The 17,517-nt window shown below is 37.0% G+C and overlaps 1 protein-coding gene and 1 pseudogene across 6 annotated transcripts in view; both read right to left on the bottom strand.

Annotated features, from left to right (window-relative positions):
• Positions 1 to 17,517, bottom strand: part of FKTN (fukutin) — a 58,787-nt gene that overhangs the window by 28,589 nt on the left and 12,681 nt on the right. For 4 of the 5 annotated variants that reach the window (XM_005684273.3, XM_013966251.2, XM_018052552.1 and 1 more), the window contains exons 2-6: positions 13,987 to 14,188; positions 13,173 to 13,232; positions 10,817 to 11,023; positions 4,657 to 4,934; positions 3,862 to 3,994 (exon numbers count right to left, since the gene is read on the bottom strand). In XM_005684273.3, the coding sequence (XP_005684330.1) occupies positions 3,862 to 3,994; positions 4,657 to 4,934; positions 10,817 to 11,023; positions 13,173 to 13,232; positions 13,987 to 14,091 (783 nt within the window). In that variant the 5' untranslated portion in view covers positions 14,092 to 14,188. Of the gene's footprint in view, positions 1 to 3,861; positions 3,995 to 4,656; positions 4,935 to 10,816; positions 11,024 to 13,172; positions 13,233 to 13,986; positions 14,189 to 15,787; positions 15,990 to 17,517 lie in introns of those variants that run through there. The other variant, XM_013966249.2, reaches the window with a different exon arrangement.
• Positions 14,301 to 15,817, bottom strand: LOC102181212 (annotated as a pseudogene). The gene has a single exon (XR_001296032.2). The product of XR_001296032.2 is annotated as a serine/Arginine-related protein 53 pseudogene (transcript).

Below are 17,517 nucleotides of genomic sequence, written 5' to 3'. Positions count from 1 at the left end.
TCCAAGGACCATATATTTCAAGCAAAAAGTATTCCTATGAAAAAAGAGGGATTGCGGAAGGTAAGTTACATTCTCCAGAATACGTATATGGGATCTCTTCAATATGAAAGTATATGGGATCTCTTTAATATGAAAACATCCTCAGAGCCATAATGCTGTTAGGACATATGACTGGAATGAGAGATGCATGCTCTTACCCCTGCTGCAAAGAGAAAAGCCTAGAGCTAGGAGTTTAGAGACTCAGAATTTAGTCCATGCTCAGCCAATAATGACCGTGACTTACATCTCAAGACCTCATATCTTACATTTTGAGACCTTAGTTTTCTTAAAGGTTAATGGTGAATCTTGGCTTATTTCACAGAGTAACTGAAAGGATCAAATTAAATAATATAAATGAAAACTTTATGTTCTACAAAAATATTACTCTGATAGTTATGTCCCGTTAAGGCTGCCCCTGCATGGACATACTCCCATCTCTGTGACATACCTTTAATACCATGACACTCCCAGAAATTCTATTCGTTAGAACTGACCCTCATATGTGTTAAAATATAAACATGTATATACCTATACACCCTTTACATGTGTTATGGACTTTAAAAATTATAGTTATACATAGGGCTTTCCTGGTGGCTCAGATGGTATGAAGTCTGCCTACAATGCAGGAGACCTGGGTTTGATCCCTGGGCTGGGAAGAGCTCCTGGAGAAGGGAGTGGCAACCCACTCCAGTATTCTTGCCTAGAGAATCTCATGGACAGAGGAGTCTGGCAGGCTATGGACCATGGGGTCACAAAGAGTTGGACACAACTGAGCAAACATATTTTTCCATTTAAAATGTCTCATGTAAATCTTGGGATTATCATATGTTTAGAAAAAGACTGAATCTTAATTTAAATACCATGTCATATTTGATCTTTCCTGTTCAGGCAACCTTTCCCCAAAATATAGATTAAAAATAACAAGATAACAGAAGGTCCCCCCTCATTTCATAGATGAGGAAACTAAGGCTCAGAAATTTGCCCCAGGTCTCAGAGCAATGTAGTAGAAGAGGATATGAATATAGCTTTCTAGATATTCCTGAACTAGGGGTCTAGATATTTCCATATCCTCTATGGTTTTTTTTACTGGAACTCAACACACTGGAGCGCACCAACTATTTTTTGACGGCTGCTGCTGAGACAAAATCAAGTGCAGAAAAATATGTATTATCCTATGCTTCTTGGTAAATTGAGAAAATAGTTGAAGTAAATAAAGGAAGTCAGGAGACACTTTCCTCTGTTCTCTTTCCCTTCCTGGACTCTTCTAAACTAGAACCATCACATGAGGCAGAGCAAGAAAGTGAACAGTGGTGGCCTGGCATGGGTATCGGGGCCTGAGCAGGTGATGTGGGCATCCACATGGAGCAAATCAAAATCAAGAAGCATCTGACAGGATGAAGTGAAAGCACGGAATCACTTGTGTGTTATTCTTACTAAAGGTGTATAATATCAATGTAACATGAGGAAAAACCATACAAACCCCAAACAAGGGACAGTTTATAAAATATCTGGCCTGTAATCTTCAAAAGTATCAAAGTCATAAATGTTAAAAAGTGATTGTGAAACTGTTCCCAATTTAAGGAAACTATAAAGAGACAGAAAATAAAAGCAACATGTGATTCTGACCTAGATCCTTTTATTATAATGGTAATTATTAGGATAATTAGCAAAACTTGAATGAGGATTAAATGGTAATAATCTTTATGTTATTTTCTGATTTTTGTATTAAGATATTAGGAGAATGTTCTTGTTTTTAAGAAATATTAAATTATTTGAGGTTGTGAGGTGGATATCAACAAATAACTCCCAATGGTTAAGGAAAAGGAATTATTTGTATTGCATCTGTAACTTTTCTGAAAGTTTGAAAACGTTTCCAAAATTACTATTTTAAAAAAGGAAAGTTAGAAGGCTGCTCTATGAGATCTAGTAGATTAGCTCATTACTTTTTTTTTAAACACCAGGCATTGTATTTAAGACTGTTTGGCGCCATCAAGTGTTCAAAGTTATGTATGTTCACTTCAATTTGAAAACTGACCTTCCTGGTTCTAACATTAGAAATTAAGTCAATTCTAAAGGAAATCAACCCTGAATATTCATTGGAAGGACTGATGCTGAAGCTGAAACTCCAATACTTTGGCCACCTGATGCAAAGAACCAACTCATCTGAAAAGACCCTAATGCTGGGAAAGACTCAAGGCAGTAGGAGAAGGGGAGGACAGAGGAGGAGATGGTTGGGTGGCATCACCGATGTGACAGACGTTGAGTGTGAGCAGGCTCCGGGAGCTGACAGGGAAGCCTGGCGTGCCGCAGTCCATGAGGCGGCAGAGAGTCGGGCACGACTGAGCGACTGAACTGAACTGATACTCATGATTTCTCAATATTTTGAAACATTTTACATTTTACACTGCCTTCTCACAAAGATCAATAAAATGAGTATGGGCAAATGCTTGCCAAGTAAATGGAGCAGCCCAATAAGTGTTCTAGAAAAAAAAGAAAAAAACAACCATTTGATTCTGAGCACCTTATTCTTTATGCATTTTCCTACCACTATAGGATCTTTTCTTTGTGTCAGGTATTGTGCTAGATGCTGGGGCTACAAAGGTGAATAAAATAAGATGCCTGCTATCAAAAAGTTCACACAATCTTATAGGTGGACAGGACAGACATTCACAATTAATTGTGATAATTGCTAAGACAGAGGTGGCAATCAGAACAAACTCTTTGAGACAGAAGCAGTGAATGGATGGTGAAATTCAAGCATCAGTCTGCTTCTCTTCTGCTTCCTCATACTCTGTGGTAGGGACGTGAAGGGCAGCACTTGCCCACTGACACTGGCCCAGCTATACATGCAGTTTTCCAGCTTCTCATTTATGAGGCTTCAGCCACAAATCTACAGATTTAAAGGAACAGGGCTAGGAAGACCCACTCTGGCTGTCAAGTCTAGGCCTTGGGTGCCAGCACAACCTATCAGAAAAAAAAAAACCCTTGCATTTTGGGGTTCTGGGAATTTAGCAGGTGATGATACAGCTGGTACTTCTTTTTCTCATTCCGTTCCAGTCCTTGGATACACAGCTTTCTTGGAAGGGAACCCAGAAAATAAAATAAAATAAAAGTTTGCCCAGAAAAATAAAGGGCATGAGGAAAAACTGGAGTACCAAAACCCCACCATAGATCTGACTGCTTTCACTGTACCTCTGTTTCATGTCATTTCCTAGAGCTGAACTTTCATGTCCTTTAAAATCATCTTTATATCCCTAGGGTCAGGAGAGTTCCTGGGAAGCCGGCTTTTAATAAATGTTTATTGAACTGAAAGTTAAAACAACAGAATAAAGTAAAGTTCAAAAGCACTTGGTCTTTGTGTAGCATTTATCTTGAAAAACCTTCATAAACACAAAAAATTCATATTCAGTGCCAACCCTCTGAGAAAAACTGTATTTTCTATGAAGTATGTATTCTACATGGTTTGATCCTACTTGGATCGCTTTAAGAACAGAATGTACCATCTTTATAAAATTTGTGGGCAATCCTAACTAAAAGCAGAGGCCAGTGCTAAACCTGTCAATGTCTATCCAAATAAAATAAGGTCTCCGTAAATATCAAACCATTCAACTGGGGAATAAATTGTTCCTTAAGGTTAATGTTTAATCTACTTAAAAAATTTAAACAATCTAGAAGGAAACAGACAAATCAGAAAAGATGTTTTCTTATCTAAGTCTCTTTTTACCATAAGTCCCTTTACCCTCCCCCCACCTCAACTGGTAAATACTAAAAATAAACATATTTCCTTTAAATTGTAAAGTACAATATTTGGTTATCTCTAACCTGAAAGAATGCTCGAGCTTCTTTATACCTACACTCAATAAATCTAGAGTGTGGTATTTCTTCTAGAAAGTGCATTGGATCTTTTGGAATGAGAACATCTAATCCATCAACAGTGATTTGTTGTAACTCTGGCCTGAAAACAAAAATTAAGACTTATTACAAGGACTTAAATTCAGAACACTGGTAGCCTCTTCAAAGTACATTCAATACAACATAAGCAAAATAGCTAAAGATCAAGCATATAAGGTATCATTTTTAAATATCTACTCTTTTAGCAACTGTCAAATATATAATACAGCAATGTTAATTAACTATAGTGATCATACTGTATATTATATCCCAAGAACTTATCTCATAACTGGAAGTTTTTACATTCTGAACACTTTTACTTGTAAGTATATATCCACAAACATACTTTATCCTGTGTCTGATCTCTTTATAAATATAATAAGATTTGTATTCTTTTATGCCTCACTTCTGTCAGCATTGTAGGATTCATCTCTGTTGCTACATAGAGCATGAGTTAAGAGCTTCTTCATTTCCCTGCCTCATGGTTCTTCACTGTGTAAACACATCACATTTTGTTTGGGGCACTGAGAACAATGTTGTTATGAACATTCTGATATATATTTCCTGGAGTATATGTACATGAGTTGCTTCTTGTTGAATATTTACATTTCAAAACTGATTTGCATGAAATACATTTTAGGTTTTTTACTAAATGTGAAAAAGAGAAAAAGAATTCATGACTGAACAAGGTAGGTTTCACGTATTCCCTTTAGACCCTGAATTTACCTGTCAAAAGCTCCAGGATAACGACCAAACTGTAACTTTCGAAAAGGAACAAACTTCCTGTCGATGTGTCCTTTCAGCCGTAGATGGCCATGCCAGAGGTAGTTGCCACTCCTCTCATGAAAGACCACCAAGTGGATGGCATGACTGGTCAATTTGCAGATGTAGTGCAGGGGGATTTCAGTCCCAGAAAGTGAGTCTATCCAATCCAGCCGGGGGTCCTTGCTCTCGACCTTTAGGCACTGAAATCCCATATTTTCAGCTAACCGAAACCAGCCTTCCTAAAACAAAAGAAAGATTTAAATATTTTCAATATTTGAATATTTAAAATAAATACTAGCAGCAAAATTAAAGTTACTCTTACACTGAATTAAGTCTTCTGTATTATTGTCCTAACCTGCTCTTTGCCTGAAGATTAAAAAACGAAGGTGGGGAAGGAAAGGTGGTGGTGGGAGAATTAAGGAAAGCATCAAAAAGAGAAACCAAAGAGCATGGAAGACATGTTCAAAGACTTTCTTTATGAAAATCAATACAAATTTCTCCCTTGGAATGAGAATGTCCATTCACTATAGTGTTCTCTGGTTAGCATCTCCAAAGTAAATGTTAATGTAAGGACTTAAAATTAAACCTGTGATTCTCAACTTAACTTCTAATAATCTTCAAAAGTGCTTCATAAGAGCAGGGTTTCTCATCTCATAGTTATATTCCAATGCCTTAAACTGCTACAAAAATAGAAGTCTATCATAATATACATCATTAGAAAACAGACTAAGATACACTATAAAGCAAAGTACATTTCAAACAGTTATTAGTTATAGTATAACTCTCACGTAAAAAGATTAACCTATACAGTAGATTTTTAATCCTAACAACCAGTGCTACAGATGGTTAAACAGTAGTAATTATTAAGAACACCTCACATTTGAACAGAAATGTACAGTTTTTAAAGAACTTTAATAAACATTACTGTATTTACATATAACATCTATGGCTTCCCTGATAGCTCAGTTGGTAAAGAATCCGCCTGCAATGCAGGAGACCCTGGTTCGATTCCTGGGTCAGGAAGTTCCCCTGACGGGATAGGCTACCCACTCCAGTATTCCTAGGCTTTCCTTACGGCTCAGGTGGTATAGAATCCACCTGCAATGCAGGTTTGATCTGGGTTTGATCGCTGGGTTGGGAAGATCCCCCGGAGAAGAGAAAGGCTACCCACTCCAGTATTCCGGCCTGGAGAATTCCATGGACTATACAGTCCATGGGGTCGCAAAGAGTCAGACATGACTGAGCGACTTTCACTCACTGGTTGAATTCATGACACTGATCTTAAAGAGTAAGCAGCACAGATATTGCAGATAAAGAAAGAGACTCACAGAAGTCCAAAGAGACAAAATTAGCAAGAGGCAAAGCTACTGCCAGCATTTAGGTCTTATGTAACCAAATACAAAGTTCTTTCTACTCTACACCACCACCTCTTTAAGTCTATATTTATATAACGTGTATGAAGCTTATTCACATCAATTATTTCATCTAATGTCCATAGAAACTATGTGAGGTCAACAGGGAAGATATTACACCTAATCTACAGTTAAGGAAAATAAAGTTCTAAGTAGTAATATCAGGCATTAAAGTTATTAAAGGTTGGAACTAAGTCTAAAAAGTGATCATTCTGGCACAGAATGCTAACCAGTATCAATTACAATTGCCTTCCCCTTTCTGGATATAGACTGAAATTGTGTTTTGGTCAAAGGAATGCAGATGGAAACATCAGATACCACTTCTAAGCCTGGCCTTACAATGTCCCACAAGATCTTCTCTGCTTTTTCTCTTTTATCTGCATGTAGAGAAACAAAGAACTATGGGATAGGGAAGCCACACAAATGAAACATCCTGCATCCTGGGGCACTGCTTATAGGAAAAGTCATCCAGGAATACTCTTGACCAAGAATATTCACACTGGATTTTGTCCAGAGACAATTACTCCTTTTTTTGCACTAAGTCAATGAGATTTTAGGGTTGTTTTTATCAGCAATTAATGTAACTTATCCTGTCTAAACTGTGGAAAATTCTGAAAGAGATGGGAATACCAGACCACCTCACCTGCCTCTTGAGAAACCTGTATACAGGTCAGGAAGCAACAGTTAGAACTGGGCATGGAACAACAGACTGGTTCCAAATAGGAAAAGGAGTACATCATGGCTGTATATTGTCACCCTGCTTATTTAAGTTATATGCAGAGTACCTCATGAGAAACGCTGGGCTGGAGGAAGCACAAGCTGGAATCAAGATTGCCAGAAGAAATATTGATAACCTCAGATATGCAGATGACACCACCTTTATGGCAGAAAGTGAAGAAGAACTAAAGAGCCTCTTGATGAAAGTGAAAGAGAGTGAAAAAGTTGGCTTAAAGCTCAACATTCAGAAAACTAAGATCATGGCATCTGGTCCCATCATTTCATGGTAAATAGATGGGGAAACAGTGGAAACAGTGGCTGACTTTATTTTGGGGGCTCCAAAATCACTGTAGATGGTGATTGCAGCCATGAAATAAAATGACGCTTACTCCTTGGAAGGAAAGTTATGATCAACCTAGACAGCATATTCAAAAGCAGAGATATTACTTTGCCAACAAATGTCTGTCTAGTCAAGGCTATGGTTTTTCTAGTAGTCATGTATGGATGTGAGAGTTGGACTATAAAGAAAGCTGAGCACTGAAGAATTGATGCTTTTGAACTGTGGTGTTGGAGAAGACTCCTGAGAGTCCCCTGGACTGCAAGAAGATCCAACCGGTCCATCCTAAAGGAGATCAGTCCTGGGTGTTCATTGGAAGGATTGATGTTGAAGCTGAAACTCCAATACTTTGGCCACCTGATGCGAAGAGCTGACTTATTTGAAAAGACCCTTTCAATTCTGGTTTCCTCAGTGTGTATGCCCAGCAGTGGGATTGCTGGGTCATAAGGTAGTTCTATTTGCAACTTTTTAAGGAATCTCCACACTGTTTTCCATAGTGGCTGTACTAGTTTGCATTCCCACCAACAGTGTAGGAGGGTTCCCTTTTCTCCACACCCTCTCCAGCATTTATTGCTTGCAGATTTTTGGATCGCAGCCATTCTGACTGGTGTGAAGTGGTACCTCATTGTGGTTTTGATTTGCATTTCTCTAATAATGAGTGATGTTGAGCATCTTTTCATGTGTTTGTTAGCCATCCGTCTGTCTTCTTTGGAGAAATGTTTATTTAGTTCTTTGGCCCATTTTTTGATTGGGTCGTTTATTTTTCTGGAATTGAGCTGCAGAAGTTGTTTGTATATTTTTGAGATTAGTTGTTTGTCAGTTGCTTCATTTGCTATTATTTTCTCCCATTCAGAAGGCTGTCTTTTCACCTTGCTTATATTTTCCTTTGTTGTGCAGAAGCTTTTAATTTTAATTAGATCCCATTTGTTTATTTTTGCTTTTATTTCCAGAATTCTGGGAGGTGGATCATAGAGGATCCTGCTGTGATTTATGTCTGAGAGTGTTTTGCCTATGTTCTCGTCTAGGAGTTTTATAGTTTCTGGTCTTACATTTAGATCTTTAATCCATTTTGAGTTTATTTTTGTGTGGGGTGTTAGAAAGTGATCTAGTTTCATTCTTTTACAAGTGGTTGACCAGTTTTCCCAGCACCACTTGTTAAAGAGATTGTCTTTACTCCATTGTATATTCTTGCCTCCTTTGTCAAAGATAAGGTGTCCATATGTGTGTGGATTTATCTCTGGGCTTTCTATTTTGTTCCATTGATCTATATGTCTGTCTTTGTGCCAGTACCATACTGTCTTGATGACTGTGGCTTTGTAGTAGAGCCTGAAGTCAGGCAAGTTGATTCCTCCAGTTCCATTCTTCTTTCTCAAGATTGCTTTGGCAATTCGAGGTTTTTTGTATTTCCATACAAATCTTGAAATTATTTGTTCTAGTTCTGTGAAAAATGTTGCTGGTAGCTTGATAGGGATTGCATTGAATTTGTAAATTGCTTTGGGTAGTATACTCATTTTCACTATATTGATTCTTCCGATCCATGAACATGGTATATTTCTCCATCTATTAGTGTCCTCTTTGATTTCTTTCATCAGTGTTTTATAATTTTCTATATATAGGTCTTTAGTTTCTTTAGGTAGATATATTCCTAAGTATTTTATTCTTTTCGTTGCAATGGTGAATGGAATTGTTTCCTTAATTTCTTTTTCTACTTTCTCATTATTCGTGTATAGGAATGCAAGGGATTTCTGTGTGTTGATTTTATATCCTGCAACTTTACTATATTCATTGATTAGCTCTAGTAATTTTCTGGTGGAGTCTTTAGGGTTTTCCATGTAGAGGATCATGTCATCTGCAAACAGTGAGAGTTTTACTTCTTCTTTTCCAATTTGGATTCCTTTTATTTCTTTTTCTGCTCTAATTGCTGTGGCCAAAACTTCCAGAACTATGTTGAATAGTAGCAGTGAAAGTGGACACCCTTGTCTTGTTCCTGACTTTAGCGGAAATGCTTTCAATTTTTCACCATTGAGGATAATGTTTGCTGTGGGTTTGTCATAGATAGCTTTTATTATGTTGAGGTATGTTCCTTCTATTCCTGCTTTCTGGAGAGTTTTTATCATAAATGGATGTTGAATTTTGTCAAAGGCCTTCTTTGCATCTATTGAGATAATCATATAGAATTGAAAGAGACACATGTACCCCAATGTTCATCGCAGCACTGTTTATAATAGCTAGGACATGGAAACAACCTAGATGTCCATCAGCAGATGAATGGATAAGAAAGCTGTGGTACATATACACAATGGAGTATTACTCAGCCGTTAAAAAGAATTCATTTGAATCAGTTCTGATGAGATGGATGAAACTGGAGCCGATTATACAGAGTGAAGTAAGCCAGAAAGAAAAACACCAATACAGTATACTAACACATATATATGGAATTTAGGAAGATGGCAATGACGACCCTGTATGCAAGACAGGAAAAGAGACACAGATGTGTATAATGGACTTTTGGACTCAGAGGGAGAGGGAGAGGGTGGGATGATTTGGGAGAATGACATTCTAACATGTATACTATCATGTAAGAATTGAATCGCCAGTCTATGTCTGATGCAGGATACAGCATGCTTGGAGCTGGTGCATGGGGATGACCCAGGGAGATGTTATGGGGAGGGAGGTGGGAGGGGGATTCATGTTTGGGAATGCATGTAAGAATTAAAGATTTTAAAATTTAAAAAAATTAAAAATAAATAAATAAATAAATAAAAGTCAAAAAAAAAAAAAAAGAAAAGACCCTGATGCTGGGAAAAATTGAGGGTAGGACGAAATGGTGACAATAGAGGATGAGATGGTGGATGGCATCACTGACACAATGGACATGGGTTTGAGTGGACTTCCAGGAGTTGGTGATGGACAGGGAGGCCTGGTGTGCTGTGGTTCATGGGGTCGCAAAGAGTCGGACATGACTGAGTGACTGAACTGAACTGACCCTGTCTAATACAATTTCCCCTTAGTTCTCCTTATATTAGAATTAACTACTGTAGGATTTCCTTTCTTCATAAGCCTAAGAGGTAGAAAGTACTGATTTAGTGTAAGAGTGGCTGATTCAGAGCAGGAATCTACTGTATAGGATGAAATAAAAACATTATAAATTGGCAAATTTACGAAAAATTTAAAAGCCCAGACAGAACTTGAAGAGGAATCAGACCTCGAGTGTGAGGAGATAGACAAAACAGGAAGAACTATGAAATGGCTTGCCTTTTCATAATCATGACAGAGGAGTGTCAAGAACAAAGAAGTTGCTCTGATCAAACACAGCAAAGGCCTAACCCAAGGCTATACTGCACAAATCTACTTCCAGTTATGGGCTTTCCAGGTGGCTGAGTGGGAAAGAATCCACCTGCCAATGCAGATGTGGGTTCAATAACTGGGATCAGTAAGATTCCCTGGAGAAGGAAATGGCAACCCACTCTAGTATTCTTGCTTGGGAAATCTCACAGACAGAGGAGCCTTGTGTTTTGTTATTTATAGCCGAAAATATTCTTGATATAATTTATGTCTTTATAAAAAATTTTAAATATTTTACAGTTTAAATTGGTTTAATCTTACATTGTTTTACAAAAGACACATTCCATTACCTGAAAGCAAATCATCTTACCTCATTCTTCCATAGTTGATACTGTAGTGCAAATGTAGTAAAGTCTCTTGGAACACAGAAAAACTTGCATTCTGAAGTGGAGGAGGCATGAGAAGTATTTTTGACTTGTTCAAAGTTTTTATTAATCAATTCCAGAATCAAAGGATCAATAAGGAACACGGGTACATTCTGACTGGATGTTAGCATAATAAATTTTTTAACTGCACGCTGTTTGAGAGGAAAAGAATTCCCTTAATTCTTCTAAACCAATACAATAATCTATCTCATTAAATTTTATTCATTAATTTTATAAGAATACATATAGAGTACTTATTCAATACATACCAGGATTACTACTTTGCTAACATTAAAAAACCCACAAATAAATAATACACCGTACCTGCTCTTAAGAAGTTCACGGTCTACTGAAGACGATGTACAAATATTTACAATATAAGGTAAGTACAGAACAGTAATCAACTAATTAACTGTACATCAAAAGGATATCGAAATCTTCACAGAGGAAGCAGTATCTGAGATGACAACTCTGGACTTACAAATTATTCCGTTGGTAGTAGCTAAATCTTTTCAAGCAAAAGTTGGAGAGGAAATACCAGGTCTTTCAATTTTAAAAAATTAGTTATGTCAACATTTTCAAAACTAAAAATCAATTGTATGTGGAACTTTTCTTCATATTTGAAATACTGCTTAATAATCTTGCCAAGCAAAATACAAACTAAAATACACGGTCTGCTTGACCATTCCTGTATACAGTCTGACTTTCTAATAATACTGTAATACTGATATTTTAAAATACAATTCTGCTGAGCAGTAAGCAGAACATTCTACTGCAAAAAAAAAATTTTGAAATCAGAATGGAAACCGAATAATCACACTTAGGAGTAAACAATATCTAAGAGTAGCCAAGATAAACAGAATAAATAGCATACATTGTTGCTTAAAAACCTACATTAATGAAAGCAATAATGACTTCAAAGGGATGTATGCCCATCAAAAAAGATGTTTCGTGGAATTAAGGATAAATGATTACTCACAAAAATCTGAAGAAACTTATAAAAACACATACAAGATAATAAACAGATTAGAATATCAGGAATTATAAAGATAAAAAAGTGAGACAAATGTATGAATCAGTCTCTTATCCTTTGTTTTTACTGTAGGGTATTATGCAAATACCAAAAATATAATAATCTCTGCTCCAGAGGAGTTTATTATCTCTTAGTGGGAGAGACAACGAAGTATAAAGTTAGAATAAACAATGCTATGCCCCAAAATTCAATAACTTAGAGGAAATGGATAAATTCCTTTAAAAACACAATTAACAAAATTACCAGAAGATGAAACAGGAAATCTGACTTGCCTTATAACTATTAACAAAATTGAATTTGTTATATAAAAAAAAGTCTTGCCATCAAAACAAGAAAAAACTCTAGACTAAGATGGTTCATTGGTGAATTCTATCGAAGATTTAAGGAAGAAATAATGCCAATTATACAAAAACTGTTTCAGAACTGACAAGGAGGAAACACTTCAAACTCATTTTGAGGTCAGTATAATCCTAATAGCAAAACCTGACAAAGACATTACAGAAAAAGAAAGAAAAGTATATACCACTGTCCCTCATGAACACAGATGCAGTGACATTTAATAGGATACTAAAAAATCAATTCTTATAGTTAGAAAAAGAGAAAATGTTATGACCAAGTATAGTTTATCCCAGGAATGAAAGGCAGCACTTGAAAATTAATCAATCATATTAATAGAATAAAGGGAGGAAACCTCTATGACAATTTCAACACAAAAAAAAATTTGACAAAATTCAATTCCTATTTCATAATAAAAACCTATCAGCAAACCAGGAATAGGACACTTGTTCAATTTGATAGAATATGAACCAAAAAATCTATTACTGAGTTGCAGGAGTTCTTTATTTATCCTTGATATCAATCTTTTGTCAGACACATGTTTTGCAAATATTTTTTATATTTTCTTGGTTCAATTATGCTTTTCACATACTTATTCATTTGGGGAAGCACCACAACTCAATGAATGAGGATTTTGGAAGCAAGCAGTTAGAATCTAGAATCAGTCACTTATTAGCCAACCAACCTTAATCTTTTTAAGTGAACTGAGGACAAACGTGTATTAACATCATCAAGTCTGCATAAGGACTAAATGTGATACTCCATATAAAGCACCTGGCACAGTGTCTTCCCCTTGCCCTCTATCACCTACTCCCACTTCCCACCAAGCCAGCTATTAAAACTGCCATAATTTAACAAATACTTATTAAGTATATAAGTGAATGAACTAAATGAACTTGGCAATTGAAGAATTTCTCGACTGTCATACATACCCACTGTGTGCCATCAAATCCAATTCGGCTTTCTTTGGATTTTGATAAACCAGATCCATTCTAGGAAGATAACAAAAAAAAAGTTAGTAAATGCAAAGCCCAGCACTTAACATTACATTTAGGGCAGGTATAAGGTTTAACCTATGTAACTGGCTAATAATCATTAAAAAGCATAATCTAAATACACATAGTCATGAGCTAAGAATTCTACAATTATACAACTACCCAAGATGGACAACACTGAGACTGCTATAATTTATCAAACAGGCATATATGGTCAACATCTCAGAATCTATTAACTTCCATCAAATAATAGTAAACTCTTTGCTATCTCTTTAGAATTACTGTATTTATAAGATCTTTAGAAGCTACTAGATTCTAAATCATTGTCTCTTTATCTTTATGCCTAAAGGTTTATAATAAAGGTAAGTTATAACACTACACTTTCTGTTAGGCACTATATAAAAATCGACTTTGTACTAAACTAAGTCTAACATTTTATCAAAATTATTTATCACTGAACTCTTTCCAATGAGTGATGAAATGTTTGGAAAAATACTTTTCACATAATCCTATCAGAAAATTTCAACACCACTGAAACTGTGCACCTCTGACTTTTAGTGTGTTATTATAATAATTTAACTGCTATTCTGAATTGCTTCTTATCATACCCATGAAGAGGAGAATTTCAAAGAAATATTTCTGCAAGGATTTAAAAAACTGATTAATTTTAGGTACTGCAAAAGGAAAGTATGTTAGGAAGATATATAGCTAAAATGATGTTTAATAATGAGAAAGAAGGAAAAAAAGTTACCTTTGCTGATAAATAGTGCTTGTAGTAGTACAACTGAAATAGCAGAAATGCAGAACTTGTCAAAGTTAAAAGCACCAAAATCACGTTCTTACTGATTCTACTCATCAGTCTGCAGTGCTCACTTGGTTGTCTTTGGAAAGTAACCCAGCTGGTTTCATCTTTTGGGATAAAAAGATAATCTTGTTTTCTGTGAACAATATTTCTGAAGAGACAAAAAAAAGTCTATATTTAATTTTTTACCTTTATTAACCATGAAAAAGTTACCTAAAGTTCAACAGAACATTCTTTGATTTGGTAATGTCCTATTTTATTTTATTATTTTTTTTATATTTTGATTCTTTTATATTCATGACCAATCAAAATTGTGTCTTTAAACAGCAACTTGATGTTTTTCAAATTGTACTCAGAAACACTACTGTATACCATTTATTTTAATACTAATACTTTTAGGATTAGTTTTATTAACAGTATGACATTTTCATGCATTCTTAAACTTTATACTAGTTTCAATATTCACAATGTTTGATTAAGTTCAAATCAACAACTAGTAGAGCCTACATGAGAAAACAATGAAATGAGATTACCCTTTTTATATAATCAGCTAAATTATTTTTAAGAGTAAAAAGTTAATACTAGGATTTAAAAACCTAAATTTCCAATATTACTGTTAATTCAACCACATGAATATTACTTTAGGCCACAGGACTGCCCATTAGCCTTTCTTGTCAGAGAGCGATTAATCTCTTGAACCATTTTTCCTCAGCATCAGCTTTCTCAATAAATAAATTTGGATGAGCCAGAGAATTGTCATCTTGGTACTTGATAGCAGTAGGGATGCTGCTTGGGTCTATTTCCTTCTCAGTACTGGGTGGATCAGACACCACTGATGCTGGTCCTGATGTGGCTGCTGCATGCTTCACTTCACTAGCTTCCACTGACTTTTTGATTTCTTTATTACTTGATCTGAATGTTTGCTGAGCAAAAGAATCACTTTCAATGGCTTCAATTTCTTTGACTCTTTTTACTTGTTCTACCAGGGTGGTTTGGTCTTCCTCCTTTCTTCTCTTTGCTTCTTCTTCATTTCTTTCTTTGGCTTTCAATGCTTCATCAGCTTTTGCAGCAGCTTCTAAAACCAACTGCAGTCTTGCTTTGGCCTGCTCAGCTGGTGGCAGATGTTCTAATCCAGCTTTGATGTTTCCAGATTCCCCACGTTTGATGTTGTGTAATTCCTTGTCCTTGCCTTTATCCTTTTCCTTTTCTCTTTTCTCCTTATCTCTGCCTTTACGTCGTTCTCTATCCCGAGACCGACTACGTGTTCTTCTGTGACTTGACCTTTCACTGCTTCGACTATGGGAACGTGGCCGAGGTCTTGATCGGGACCTTCTTGTTCTGCTTTTTGACCTAGACCTCTGAACTCTGTATGATTTTCCTCGACCCCGTGAACGACTTCGACTTCGTTTTCTTCTAGAGCCGTAAGAAGAGCTACTGCTTGATCGATGTCTGCGTCTTCTATCATAAGAATGTGAGCGAGGCTGAAGATCTCTGGACCAAGATCTTGACTTTGATCTTGATCTCCTTCCGCCTTTCTTTCGGCTGTACGTTCTACTATCTGAAGAACTGCTGGAAGAAGATCGTCTACGGTGTTTCTTTTTTCTCTTGCTTCTGCTTTCTTCTTCAGTATCTGATGACCAGCGGCCCATTTCTGGATTCCGGCCTTCGGGCTTACACCTCCAGTAGACTTGCAAGCGCCGCAGACCTAGAAATGTTTCTTCAAATCTGGGTGCCGCCGGCGTTCACCGACCTTGCTTCAGTTTAAGCTCACCGCCTTCCTGGTTCTGGTAATGTCCTATTTTAAAGAAATCATCAGATATAAGACCAAAGCTGGAAGAACAAAAATGTTTATCATGGCATTCTTTGCAACTGCAAACTCAAGTGGGATATCCATAAAAACTGACCAACAGAGATGAGAGGGATTCTCCCCCAGGGTTTCTGATTTAGTAGAACTGGGGTGAGGCCTCTGAGTTTGCAATTCTGATGCATTCTCAGGTGATGCTGATGCACATACTAAGAACCACTGCCAAAGAAAAAATAAATTTTTGGTCAAGGAACATCACCTGTGTAACAGCTCTGTTGTCTAATGTGATGTAGGTTGTGGTGGGTTTTTATAAATATCCCATATACATTTTCGGTTTTTGGCAAGTGTAAAAAAAGTCATGATAAAAAATTTTGTTCTTTCACATGTACACACTGCTTTGTTTACTTCTTTTTGGCTGCACTGGGTCTTCATTGCTGCACATGGGCTTTCTCTAGTTGCGGAGAGCAGGTGTTGCTCTCTGGCTGTGATGTGTGGGCTTCTCAGGTGCAGTGGCTCCTCTCGTGCAGTACAGGCTCTAGGTGCATGGGCTCGGTAGTTGCAACTTGCTGACTCTAGGGTGTGCAGGCTTCAGTAGTTGTGGCACAGGGGCTCATTAGTTGCGGCTTGCAGGTTCCAGAACGTGACCTCAGTAGTCGTGGTGCACAGGCTTAGCTGCTCTGTGACATGTGGAATCTTCTTGGATCAGGGACTGAACCCATGTCCCCTATGTCACCAGGGAATTCCTCAAAGTTTCTGTTCATCTTTGGTCCCATCTGACTATTCCTTTAGAACAAGTAATTTAATACAGTTCTATTTCTTCTTACCTCCTCTTCACTGTTCGATTTTGGTCACACACACTGCATTTGGTTCTTCAAATGTTTCTCTTTATTCCTTTAACTATATACTGCTGCTGCTGCTGCTAAGTTGCTTCAGTCGTGTCTGACTCTGTGCGACCCCACAGATGGCAGCCCATCAGGCTTCCCCATCCCTGGGATTCTCCAGGCAAGAACACTGGAGTGGGTTGCCATTTCCTTCTCCAATGCAGGAAACTAAAAAGTGAACATGAAGTCGCTCAGTCGTGTCCGACTCTTAGCGACGCCATGGACTGCGGCCTACCAGGCTCCTCCGTCCGTGGATTTTCCAGGCAAGAGTACTGGAGTGGGGTGCCATTGCCTTCTCCGTTAACTATATACTAATACTTCTATTATTTCATGCGTAAACTGTGTCTTTAGTTCTCCAGCTAAAAAATAAGAGGGAATCTATTAACACTTTCTACATCTCTCCTTTTAATCCTGATTTTTATTAGTTCACTTTGCTATAGTTCTCTTTTATTCTGTAATACAAATCTCTGTTTTTAAAATCTTATTCCTATTATGTTTCCCTCCCTGTCCTTTCACTGTGTCATCTCTGTTCATCTATTAGATGGCTGATATTCATCTTCTCCTTAGAATATGGGCATTATTTACCTTGAGTTGTTGTTCAAAACAGGTTCTTGCATTGTTCAAAAACAGGTGTCAACTAATAGTTTAGCTCTGCGGTTACACCCTCCTTCCTCTGATGACTTACAGGACTTGTACCACTGTCCTGCAATACTAAATACTCCTTTCACAGTATGTGATCCTTTCCCTGGCACTACAGGCAAGATGATCTTTTTAATGGATGAGCAAAGAACACAT

Source organism: Capra hircus, chromosome 8 (assembly GCF_001704415.2).
Source record: "Capra hircus breed San Clemente chromosome 8, ASM170441v1, whole genome shotgun sequence".
NCBI lineage: Eukaryota > Metazoa > Chordata > Mammalia > Artiodactyla > Bovidae > Capra > Capra hircus.
The sequence above is the reverse complement of the archived record's forward strand: the minus strand, read 5'-3'. Positions and strand labels throughout refer to the sequence as shown.